The sequence below is a fragment of the Lipotes vexillifer genome, unplaced genomic scaffold (assembly GCF_000442215.2).
Source record: "Lipotes vexillifer unplaced genomic scaffold, Lipotes_vexillifer_v1.1 scaffold1344, whole genome shotgun sequence".
NCBI lineage: Eukaryota > Metazoa > Chordata > Mammalia > Artiodactyla > Lipotidae > Lipotes > Lipotes vexillifer.
The window spans coordinates 785,863-799,170 of NW_006775258.1; the positions used below are offsets into that span (position 1 = coordinate 785,863).

At 39.1% G+C, this 13,308-nt stretch overlaps 1 protein-coding gene across 1 annotated transcript in view; it reads left to right on the forward strand.

The window, feature by feature from the left end:
• The window catches only part of SUN3 (Sad1 and UNC84 domain containing 3), a 41,088-nt gene that overhangs the window by 19,141 nt on the left and 8,639 nt on the right, over window positions 1-13,308 (forward strand). Inside the window, exons 6-8 of the mRNA XM_007449835.1 lie at window positions 1,141-1,225; window positions 8,609-8,724; window positions 9,784-9,951. Of these exons, the coding sequence (XP_007449897.1) occupies window positions 1,141-1,225; window positions 8,609-8,724; window positions 9,784-9,951 (369 nt within the window). The remainder of the gene's footprint in view (window positions 1-1,140; window positions 1,226-8,608; window positions 8,725-9,783; window positions 9,952-13,308) is intronic.

A 13,308-nucleotide genomic window follows, 5' to 3' on the forward strand; every position in this document is an offset into this window, starting at 1 on the left:
GTAGCTTACATTCACTAAAGTTTGCCCCTGGAAACACACTTTTTCATTGCTGTGTCACAGGGAGGATTTTGTATTTCAAGAAAACTGACTTCCCACCCAAATAAGTAACTGATTCTGTCTTATTTTGCAGTTAAAAACAAAAGAAGACAAACAAAAGCTCATTCAGAAATGACAGTCTCTGAAAGTCCATACACAAATACTTAAATAGTAAAATATTTTTATTCAGGGACCTAAAGCTCGTGTATTTGACCTACTTAGCACCAGGCCGGGCAACATTATGATGAAGACCAATGAGATTGGTTTTGCCTCTTCTCCCCCCTTATTAGCACTAGCTTCTTTCCTTTCCTTCAGTTCTGCTTTTTGAAAGACACAGAAAGCTGACACTGACCGCCACTGCCTCCAGGCCCCCACTGCCATGGCCCTGGGACAAAGTGCTTCCTTATTTAGAACTCAGACTATTATGTTCTCTCAGGACACTTGCTTTTCTAGACTCAGAACATCCTCAAGAACCCAATATTAATCCGAATGATGAATAATTTCTCACACAAGCAATCATGTACTCTATGTAAACTGCCTTGATCCCCAAATACCTACAGGGAGTTCCCTGGCGGTCCAGTGGTTAGGAATCTGTGCTTCCACTGCAGGGGACACGGGTTCGATCCTGGGCTGGGGAACTAAGATCCCACAAGCTTAAAAAAAAAAAAAAAAAAAAAAAAAATATATATATATATATATTTAACCAAATATTTACAGAACATTCAAGTCTTTATTACTAAGCAGAGACACTATAAGGGGCACAAGCATCTGCATTTGACTGCCCCACCGAGACAGCATGATGGAGTAGGTGTCAGGCCTTCAGAAGGGGCTTGAGTCCAGCCTTGCTCTGTGGCCTTGGTGAACCGCCGAACATTGCAGCTTGGATAACTCAGCTGCCTGAGAAACACCGAGCCCACTGACCTGGGAGGGTGATGTTAAGAATCTGTATGTGGTGCCGGGCTCCATCTGCAGCTTGGTCAATGTTCAGTGTTGTTATCATTTTGAAGATTAGGAAATTTGGGTCCAAATCAACAAAGTAAATTGTCAAAACTCAAGCAGTTGACAGAGATTTTTAACAGGAAACTCTTTTTAAAATTTGTACAGGAAATGTCAAACTTGGTAAATTATGTACTTAAAAAGTTGAGAGAAGATCAAGTCCAGATGGCTGATTACGCCCTTAAGTCCGCAGGTGAGTAAAGGAGTGACAAGGCCAGTATAAAAAGTCGAGGCTTCAAAAACATCTATGTCCTCTGTGTTTCTTTATCTGGTGTTTAATCTATCTGGTAACTGGAGAGGGAGGAAAAACTAACAAACCTAGACAATAAAGAGGAGACTAGAAATGGTTGTAGGTGAGTGCAGATGTGTAGGTAAGAGCACCACAGAGAAAGTGCGCCTGCCACAGGGAGGCTGGGGATGCATCACAAACATTATAACATTCTATCCTCTATATACTAAAATGACTACTAATGACTAATCTAAATGCATTATTAGTGATTAAGTGATAGTGTCTCAAGACTGTATATAATGTTCTTAGTATCCTCCAAAAATATATTTTTAAGTGCTTAGACTGTGAATCATTAACCTTAATATTGCCCAGAAGCCCCTGCCTGTGGCAGTGTATGACCATGTGCTCAGTGAAGCATGGAGCAGGGTGGAAGGGGGAGGGAGGAGGGGGAAAGGATGCAAGAGAAAGAGGGGGGGAAATACAAAGCACACAGAGGAGTGCTAATTTTTATCAAGTGACAAAAGCCAAACTAATATTGTGGAAATAAATTTGTGTCCTGCATGGAGCAGAGAACATTTGAACCAGCATGATTATTAGTCATGTGTGTGTGTGTGTGTGTGTGTGTGTGTGTGTGTGTGTGTGTTGAGAGACAGAGCAAGAGGACAGACGTCTGACTTTGAATTCCCTGAAGCCTGAGAGGCATGAGCTTAAATAAGGTGGGAAGGTAACTCACATAATGCTTTTTTTGTTTGTTTCCTTGGGCATAAATTTATTTATTTATTTTTGGCTGCATTGGGCCTTCGTTGCTGTGCACAGGTTTTCTCTAGTTGCGGCGAGTGGGGTCTACTCTTCGTTGTGGTGTTCAGGCTTCTCATTGCGGTGGCTTCTCTTGCTGTGGAGCATGGGCTCTAGGTGCACGGGCTTCAGTAGTTGTGGCTCACGGGCTCTAGAGCTCAGGCTCAGTTGTTATGGTGCATGAGTTTAGTTGCTCTGTGGCATGTGGGATCCTGCTGGACCAGGGCTCGAACCTGTGGCCCCTGTGTTGGCAGGCAGATTTTTAACCACTGCACCACCAGGGAAGTCCGAGTCTTGGCATTCTGATACAGCCTTCTGATGCCTTCTTCCTATTCTGTTAAATATATTTACAACTCCCATTTGGAAAAACCATAATGACAAAGGTCCATAGATACAAGGAATATCAGAAAACAAGGAATAGAAGAAAACGTTATGGCTTCTGAATAAATGTTAGCATGATGCACAGCCAGCTTCTGGTTAGGATGAGATGGAGAAAAGCCCAGGGAAGACTTTCTTCCCTTCTGATGGCATACAACTAAAAGAGTTGGACAAAATATAAAAAGCAGCTACCTGAGTATGATGAAAAGTAAACAAAAGGAGGCAGATTGTGGAGGGAAGTAAAAGACTGGAAATGTGGCCCATGCGGGGGTGAGTTTACTGTTTTTCTTTTCTCTCAAAGCTTGAGCTGAGGCTTGAGCTGCAGTGACAGAGGCGCAAGGTGGTGACAGTGCGGTGGGTGACTAAAATTGTGAGAGAAACTCCACCATTCTAGAAAGAACCAGAACAAAATAGTCCTGTTGGCCAGAGAGTGTAGGAGGAAGGCTTGAGAAGGCCGGACAGGAGAGGAGACGCCCTGACCTCATGTGTGTGGCCTGCTGCCGGCTTGCCTCGTAGCTTCTCTTTCATGGAGACAGACCCATCGCAGCACAGCAGCAGCTCTGAGATTTTGACAAAGATTTAGCCACAGCTCGGGTCTTAGACTGCCCACTGAGGGGCACATGGGCAGAACATGCCTATTGTAAAGACTCTGAAAATGGAACTGAGATTGTTACCACCTCCCATAGAAAAGGAGGGGCATTTATGGTCTGAACATTTCTGGTTGATTGTGTGATGAAACAAACAAAAGCACCCAGAGTCTCACAATATAATATTCAGTATGTCTAGGATACAGTTCAAAATTAGTCGATGTACCAAGACCTAGGCAAATGTGACCATTTTGCAAGGGGAAAGAGAACCAACAGATGCCAACCCACTCCATCAGGACACAGATGTTGGATTATCACACAGAGACTCTGAAGACAGGTAGTGTTACTAGGCTTCAAGTGGTAAAGGTAAGTACAGCTAAAATGAATGAAAAGATATGATCTCTCAGCCAAGACAGAGAAACTATAGAAAAGAACCAGATGAAAATTTGAGAAATGAAAAATACAACATCTGAAAAAAATTCATTATATGGGCTTAATAATAGGACAATGACAAGAGAAAAGAATTAGTGAAACTGAAGATCAGTAGAAATTATCCAATCTGAAGTGGGAAAAAATGGAAACAATTTTGAAAAAAATGAAAAAGCTTCAGAAACCTATGGGACATACATGAAAAGGTCTAACATTCTCATCCTTGTAGTCTCAGAAGCAAATAAGAGACAAATGCAGAAAAATAATTTATTTGAAGAAATAATAGCTGAAAACATCCCAAATTTTGTTAAAAACGTAAATTTATAGTCAAGAAACTGAGGAAATCAGAAACAAGATAAAGTCAAGGAAAACTATATCCAGACACCTCATAAATTTCACAAAACCAAAGATGAGGAAGTCTTGAAAGCAGCTAGAGGAACAAAACACACACATTAATATGGGAGAATAATGATACAAATGACTGCAGGTTTCTTATCGAAAACCAAGGAGACCAGAAGAGAAGGGAACTACACTGTAAAGCATTGAAATAAAGGAAATGCCAATGCAGATCCAGTAAAAATATCCTTTAAGAATGAGGGTGAGGGACTTCCCTGGTGGCACAGTGGTTAAGACTCCATGCTCCTGATTCAGGGGGCCCAGGTTCAATCCCTGGTTAGGGAACTAGATCCCACATGCATGCTGCAACTAAGAGTTCACATGCCACAACTAAGGAGCCAGTGTGCTGCAACTAAGGAGCCCACCTGCCACAACCAAGACCCAGTGCAACCAAATTAAAAAAAAAAAAAAGAGAATTGAGGGTGAAATGAAGTTATTCTTAGATGAAGGGAAACAAAGGGACTTCTTTGTCAACAGATCTGCTAAAGGAAGTTCTTCAGGGCTAAGGGAAATGACACCAGAAGGAAACTTGGAACTTCAGGAAAGAAGAAAGAACAACAGATAAGACAAATATCTATAAATATGAGACAATTTTCTTAAGTTCTTTAAAATAGGTATGACTGTTGAAAAGAAAAATTATAACATTAGCTGATGGGGTTTTAATATATGTAGATGGACAACTCTTAAGGAAAGGTCAATGGGTGAAGTTAAAGGGACCTCTTGGTAAAATATTAGCTCTACATTGACTTTGAAAGATTAATTATGTGTATTAAGGTTGCCAGAGCAACCACTAAAAAAGTACAGAGACAAAGTATGTACAGAAGGAACACACCTCAACATAATAAAGCCATATATGACAAACTCAGAGCTAACGTCATACTCAACAGTGAAAAGCTGAGTGCTTTCCTCTAAGACCAGGATCTAGACAAAGATGCCTACTCTCACCACTTTTGTTCAATGTAGTATTGGTAGTCCCAGCCACAGCAATCAGAGAAGAAAAAGAAGTAAAAGGCATCCAAATGGGAGAAAAAGAAATAAAACTGTCACTATTTGCAGATGACATGATACCATATACAGAGAACCATAAAGACTCTACCAAAAAACTATTACAACCAATAAATGAATTCAGTAAAGTTGCAGGATACAAAATTAATACATAAAAATCTGCTGCATTTCTATACACTAATAACAAATTATCAGAAAGAGAAATAAAGAAAACAACTCCATTTACAATTGCACCAGAAAGAATAAAATGCCTAGGAATAAATTTAACTAAGGAGATGAAAGACCTATACTCTGTCCTAGTCAACACTGTACTAGAATTCCCAACAGTAAAGTAAGACAAGAATCAGAGAGAGAAGGGGAGGGAAAAGTGGGGGTGGGGAGGGGAAGAGAGGGAAATAAGAAAGAAGCAAGCAAATTGGAAAGGAAGAAATAAAAATATCTGTATTCACAGACAACATGATGATTTATGTAGAGAATCATCAAAAAATCTACTAGAACTAATAAGTGAAGTTAGTAAGTTCAACTGTATATATATAATTTTTAGATGCTAGTAATAAGAAATTGGAAAAATAAATTTTAAAAACAGTCTTATTCACAACAGCAGTGAAAAACATGAAAAACATGCTAAAAGCAAAAAAACACTAATGAAAGAAATAACAGAAGACCTAAATAAGTGGACAGATCTTCCAAGTTTGTGTATTAGAAGCACCAATATTGGTAAGATGGCAATTCTTCCTAACCAGTCTATTGATTCAGCACAGTCCCAGTCAAAATCCCAGCATGAGTGTTTGTAGAAATCTACAAGCTCTTTCTAAAATAGCCAAAACAGTTTTGAAAGGAAGAACAAATTTGGAGGACTCACACTGATTTGAAAGCTTACTATAAAGTTACAGTAATGAGAGAATGTGATGTCGATTAAATTAATGAAGCATAATAAAAAGTCCAGAAATAGTCCCACACTAATTAACTTTTGACAAAGGAGAAAAAGCAAGTTGATGGTGCTGGAAGAGTTGGACATTCGTATGCAAAAACAAACCTTGACTCACAGCTCACACCTTACAAAAATTAACTCAAAATGCATTAAATGTAAAAAGTATGATCTAAATATAAAGCTTAAAGCTATAAAACTTCTAGAAGAAAAAATAAGAGAAAGTTTTTGTGACTTTGAGTTGGGAAAAGATTTCTTAGACACAATACCCAAAATGTGATCCGTAAAAAGAAAAGAATGGATAATTTGGACTTCATCTAAATTTAAAACTTCTGCTTGGAAAAAGCCATTGAAGAGAATGAAAAGACAATTCACAGGCTGGGAGACAGGATTGCAAACCAAATACTTGACAAAGGACTTATATCCACAATTTATAAACACTCAAATTTCAATGGTAAGGAAACAGCCAATCCAATAAAAAGTGAGTAAACGATTTGAAAGCCACCTCATCAAAGAAGATATATACATGTCAAAAAAGCACATGAAAAAATGCTCATCATTAGTATCCATTAGTGAAATGTAGATATACCCATTAGAACAGCAAACAAACAAACAAAACCTGACATGTGAAATGGCAGCAGCAATGGAAAGCAAGCAGAGCTCTCACACATGGCTGGTGAGAATGTAACAGTGGTACAGCCATTTTGGAAAACCATTTGCCAATTTCTTTCTTTCTTTCTTTTTTTTAATTGAAATAGAGTTGATTTACAATGTTGCATTAGTCTCAGGTGTGCAACACAGTCATTCAATATTTTTATAGCTTATACTCCATTTAAAGTCATTACACATAAAATATTGGTTATATTCCGAGTGCTGTGCATTATATCCTTGTATCTTATTTATTTTATACCTCGTAGTTTGCACTTCTTAATCCCCTTCCCCTATCTTGCCCCTCCCCCCCAGCCCTCTCCCCTTTGGTAACCACTAGTTTGCTCTTTTGTATCAATGAGTCTGTTTGTTTTGTTATATTCACTCACTCGTTTTGTTATTTAGATTCCACATATAAGTGAAAACATACAATAATTGTCTTTCTCTGTCTAACTTACTTCACTAGGGTATGACATTTGACAATTTCTTATGAAGTTAAACATAACATGTATGAACCAGCAGTTCCACCTCTATGTATCAATATTTACCTAAGAGAACTTTAAACTTATGTTCACAATAAAACCTGTCTGAGAATGTCTACAGCAACTTTATTCATTGTCACCAAAACTAGAAATAGATGAAGGAATAGCTAGTTGTAATGTATCCATACAGTGGAATGTTACTCAGCAATAAAAAGGAACACATTCATTATACCTGCCAGGAAGCTCAAATGTATCAATTGTGTTAAGTGTAAGTAGCCATATTCAAAAGGCTACTACTGTGATTGACTACAAAGAGACAGCAAGAGAGAAGGTCCAGAATAGGTGAATGTAGATAGCAAGTAGGTCAGTGATTGCCTAGGGATGGGGTGGGGTTCGGGGGAGTGGGGAGTGACCGCTGAGTGCAATAGGGTTTCTTTGGGGGCTGATTGAAAGTGTTCTAATGTTGATCGCAGTCATGGTTGTGCAACTCTATGAATATGCTAAAAACCACTGAACTGTACACTTTAAATGAGTAAGTTGGGTAGTATGTATATCTCAATAAAGCTGAATAGAAACTTAAAAAGTGAGAATGAGAAAAGTGAGTTTGAATTACTTAAAAACCCTACCTGCCACAATTAGCTGTTTCTGAACTAGATTATGGCTGGGGGGGGGGCAGTCCTCACATCAGTATGTGGAAGTTTAATTCCCGTCCAACCAGTCAGTCCAGCGGGAAAATTCATTGACCGAGCAGACTGTATCAGCACTCAAAAACAAGGTACTCGGGCTTCCCTGGTGGCGCAGTGCTTGAGAGTCCGCCTGCCGATGCAGGAGACGTGGGTTCGGTAAAATAAAGGATGCTCAGTGAAATTTGAGTTTCAGCCAAAGAGCAAACAATTTTTTAGTATATGTCCCAGATATTGTATGGGACGTAACTGTACTAAAAAATTATTCATAGTTCATGTAAAATTAAAATTTAACTGGGAATCTTGTGTTTCTACTTGCTAAGTCCTGCATCCCTGGGTACATTCACTATTTCAAATCCTACCATCTTAGAAAAGGCACTGGTGATCTGATATTCACCACGTATGTGTCTTTTTAATGTTGTATTGTGATATCCAGACGGAATTTAAGGAAGTGATTTGCATTTTCTTTATTTCTTATGTATCAGATACATTTTGCTTCTAAAATGAAGTAACCTGAAGGGATAATATTTGATGAGTATATTTTATATTTCTTTGATTAAAATGAAAGCTCAATAAATCTGCAGAATGGCTGTTATGAATACAACTTGTTAGTACATTTATGACATTGCTGGTCATTCTGCTTTTGTTTCTGAGTGAATTGGGCTTATTTATCACATGACTTGTTGAAGTATGGGGATCCATATGTCTTCTTAGCTAATAAACACAGTACACATAATATTTCCATGTCTAAATCAATTGCTCCAGATTTCAATTTTTTATTTTAATATCAGTTCCAGAAATTTGTGAAACCACACAGAGCAAGAATCGTTTTCTCAAAGTGACAAAATTTCAGTGGTAGTGAAAGCTGAAAGTCATACTTTTCTTATCAGTTTCCTGGTATGAATTTTACCTTATTTGTAAGTTGCCCAGTAATAGTTTCCCAACAACATTAAAATCTAAATGGTGCTTTGAATTGTGTGATTTTTTTAGTTTTAAAAATTATTTTATAATTTCAGGAGCCTCTGTTCTTGAAGCTGGGACCTCAGAAAGTTACAAAAATAATAAAGCAAAACTCTACTGGCATGGGATTGGGTTCTTAAGTTATGAAATGCCTCCAGATATCATTCTCCAGGTAAAAGCTAGATTTAAAATAACCTGTTTATATTTTAGGATTCTGTTCCTATCACTTATCAGGAAAAATATTAATGTCTGAAATGGAAAGAACTCTGAACTTGTCAGGGAAACTGAAACTGTCCTCTTGCATTTTTACAGTCATCAAAGTTTGTGAAATATTTCCTACTTATGGGCAATGAACTATGATTAATTAATTAATTAATAATAATTTATTATTCTAAGATCAGTGAACTACAGTATGTACTTCTCAAATAAAACATATACATTCCATATCTTTTCTTTAAGTTGATTCTGTGGTCTTCCTTTTCCACTGAAAACTTCAGTCACTCAACAAACACTTGTTGAAGATGCATGACCCCTAAGTGCAAGTACTGTGCTATGTGCTGTTCAGGCCAACACATTTTTATAAAGTCCAGTTATAATAGAAGAAATTTCCAAGTAAGATTTTCACTATCATTTCAGTTCAATTCAAAAGGCACTAGACACCAACTGACAGTACAGCTCTTCTTAACTATAACTACACACCTGAATTTATTTCCAGTTTAGAAATACCTTCAGGGGCAAATGTATAGATCTCACTCCAGAGTACAGTCTAGATCTAGAAAATGGTAGACATCATCTTTCTTCCTTACCACCAGTATAGCCAGCTTCGCTATCACCACCATTATCATCACCACTACTACCATCACCACCACCATCACCATCATCACCTGCCATCATTGTCACCACAGTGAGTGCCACCACCCTCTTCATTACCACCACCAGCACTGTCTTCACCAGTGCCTTCACCACTCATACCAACTAGCTGCCTGTAGCGACTTACAGTCTAGTTAGAGCAATAAAAGAAAACATACTCACGCAGTGAAAGGCTCTGATTGACATCAGCACAACCAAAACTATGGGTATCATGGAAGCTTTCCTGTTTGATACATCCCACACAGTGCCTTCATATTATAGGCATAAGCAAGTTCTTTGGTCAATAGTGATTAGCTGGCCAACATTGTAGGAGTGGATTTATATAAGCAGATAAAAGATTAATGCAGTGCTTTCTTTCCAGCCGGATGTCCACCCTGGGAAGTGCTGGGCCTTTCCAGGTTCCCAGGGTCATGCCCTAATCAAGCTTGCCAGGAAGATCATACCAACTGCTGTTACCATGGAGCACATCTCAGAGAAGGTGTCTCCCTCAGGAAACATCTCCAGCGCACCCAAGGAATTTTCTGTCTATGTGAGAAGCTGTCTAAATCTTCATTCAGAAGGGGTTATAGGAGGTGATTGGCTAGGAATTGGGAGCTGGGATCTCATCTGAACTGTGCAGCTAACCATTTGTATCACTGTGAGAAAATCACTTACTTCCTGGATCTCTGTTTTGTCATCTACAAAGTAAGAGGGTTGGACCAGATGATTACTATTACTTAATTCTATTTTTTGCTTTTATCAAAGTTACACAAGTATAATTTAAAAAGAAACATTTCCATGTTTATAAGGAAACATGATTTTCCCTAGTCCCACTTCTCCCACCCCAATTTTTACTGTCTGGAAGCTTCCACTTGCAACAGTTTTAGCTGCTTACGTCATTACTGCCTTCATGTTTGCTTTTATTGTTATTCCTTGATATTTCAGTTTTGATTATTATCTACTGACTTCCTCTAATGGAAAATGGAGATTAGTTCTCTTCCATGCCTCTCCCATTCTCCCAAAATGTTTATGTCTTAACTTAAAAAAAACCAAACAGGTTTATTGAGATATAATTCACACTCTGGTGATTCAGTCATGTAAAGTGTACACTTAGTGGCTTTTGGTATATTCACAGAGTTGTGTAACCACCAACATGATCAATTTTAGAATATTTTTACTATTCTCCAAAGAAAGCCTGCACCGCTTAGCTGTCACTTCCCATCCCCCACCTCACTCCCCCAGCCGCTGACAACCACTAATCTACTTTGTACCTGTAGGTTTCCCTATTTTGGATATTTTGTATAAAATTGAATTATAATACGTGGTCTTTTGTTTTTTAAAATTAATTAATTAATTTATTTTTGGCTGCTTTGGGTCTCCGTTGCTGCGCGCAGGCTTTCTCTAGTTGCAGCGAGTGGTGGCTTCTCTTTGTTGCAGACCGTGGGCTCTAGGCACGCAGACTTCAGTAGTTGTGGCTTGCGGGCTCTAGAGTGCAGGCTCAGTAGTTGTGGTGCACAGGCCCAGTTGCTCCGTGGCATGTGGGATCTTCCCAAACCAGGGCTCGAACCTGTGTCCCCTGCACTGGCAGGCGGATTCCTAACCACTGCGCCACCAGGGAAGTACTGGTCTTTTGTGAATGGCTTCTTTCACTCAGCATAATGTTTCCAAGGTTCATGTATGTTATAATGTGTCAGTACTTCATATTTTTAATTGCTGGATAATATTTTCTTATATGGATAGACCCCTTTTATTGATCCGTTCATCAGTTGCTGGACATTTCAATGGTTCCCACCCATTTGACTATTATGAATAAAGCTGCTGTGAGGAGCTGTGTACAAGGTTTTCTGTGGACCTCAGGCTTCATTTCTCTTGGGTTTGTGCCACAGAGCGGAATTGCTAGATCACATGATGAATCCATGTTTCATGTGTGAGACACTGCCAGACGGCTTATCTCAGTTTCAATCCATAGCCAACATTTTCTTTTCTTTTTTTTTCTTTTTTTTGCGGTACACGGGCCTCTCACTGCTGTGGCCTCTCCCATCGCGGAGCACAGGCTCCGGGCGCGCAGGCTCAGTGGCCACGGCTCACGGGCCCAGCCGCTCCACAGCATGTGGGATCCTCCCAGACCGGGGCACGAACCTGTGTCCCCTGCATCGGCAGGCGGACTCCCAACCACTGCGCCACCAGGGAAGCCCCATAGCCCCATAGCCAACATTTTCATTGTGACTCTGTGAACAATGTTGTTTTAGTTGAGTCATACAATGCACTGGAATACTATTTTCTTTACATGAAAATTTTGATGTTCTTGAGGATAATTGCCTCATTTTAATTTAATTTGCTTAGCTATCTATATTTCTATCATGAAAACATTTCCAACCTCTTCTCCAGATGTGTAAATATCCTCCCATTCTGCCCATTCTTGTCAGATACTTTATAATTTCTTTTTTATTTTTAAAAGATATCCTCTGGAGCACTGCTCATCTGCTCCAACCTGGTTGCTGGCCAGGCCTAATGCACAATTGTTGTCAGGGGGTTTCATGTCCACATCCTGGGGATTTGACTTATCTAATCTATTTTTTTTAACATCTTTATTGGAGTATAATTGCTTTACAATGGTGTGTTAGTTTCTGCTTTATAACAAAGTGAATCAGTCATACATATACATATGTCCCCATATCTCTTCCCTCTTGCGTCTACCTCCCTCCTACCCTCCCTATCCCACCCCTCTAGGTGGTCACAAAGCACCGAGCTGATCTCCCTGTGCTATGAGACTGCTTCCCACTAGCTATCTATTTTACATTTGATAGTGTATATGTGTCCATGCCACTCTCTCACTTTGCCCCAACTTACCCTTCCCCCTCCCCATATCCTCAAGTCCATTATTTAGGAGGTCTGTTTCTTTATTCCTGTCTTGCCCCTAGGTTCTTCATGACCATTTTTTAAAAATTTTTTTAGGTTCCATAAATATGTGTTAGCATACGATATTTGTTTTTCTCTTTCTGACTTACTTCACTCTGTATGACAGACTCTAGGTCCACCCACCTCACTACAAATAACTCAATTTCATTTACTTTTATGGCTGAGTAATATTTCATTGTATATATGTGCCACATCTTCTTTACCCATTCATCTGCGGATGGACACTTAGGTTGCTTCCATGTCCTGGCTATTGTAAATAGAGCTGCAATGAACATTTTGGTACATGACTCTTTTTGAATTATGTTTTTCTCAGGGTATATGCCCATTAGTGGGATTGCTGGGTCACATGGTAGTTCTATTTTTAGTTATTTAAGGAACCTCCATACTGTTCTCCATAGTGGCTGTATCAATTTACATTCTCACCAACAGTGCAAGAGGGTTCCCTTTTCTCCACACCCTCTCCAGCATTTATTGTTTGTAGATTTTTTGATGATGGACATTCTGACTGGTGTGAGGTGATAACTCATTGTAGTTTTGTCTAATCTATTATTTTAAAAATCTTTTCTATCTTATTTTTCTTCCTTGTTTTCTGTTCCACCTTCTGGACTATTTTATCAATTTATATTTTAAAACCTATGCTAAATTTTTCATTTCTGCTGTCATGATTATTCTGACTCCTTTTCTATAAATACTCCTTTTTCTAGAGTGTATATGTTTTCCTATATTACTGCATGAAATTACAGTTTTGTTCCATGTTTTTAGCTCCCTCACATCTTTACTCCCAAGTATACCCTTTCCTATTTGTTAACAGGGGCTCCATGTTTCTTGCTAGTTGCTTTCCACATGGTTTTTGCTGCACACATGAAAGGCAAGTCAACAGTGAGCTTCACGGCTAGATGGTCTGGTTGGAGACTGCAGAGAGTGGTATCCAGAAGTTTGACCCCAGGAATCCTGCAACCTTGTGCCCAGGGGGTTTCAGCTTGGCCAA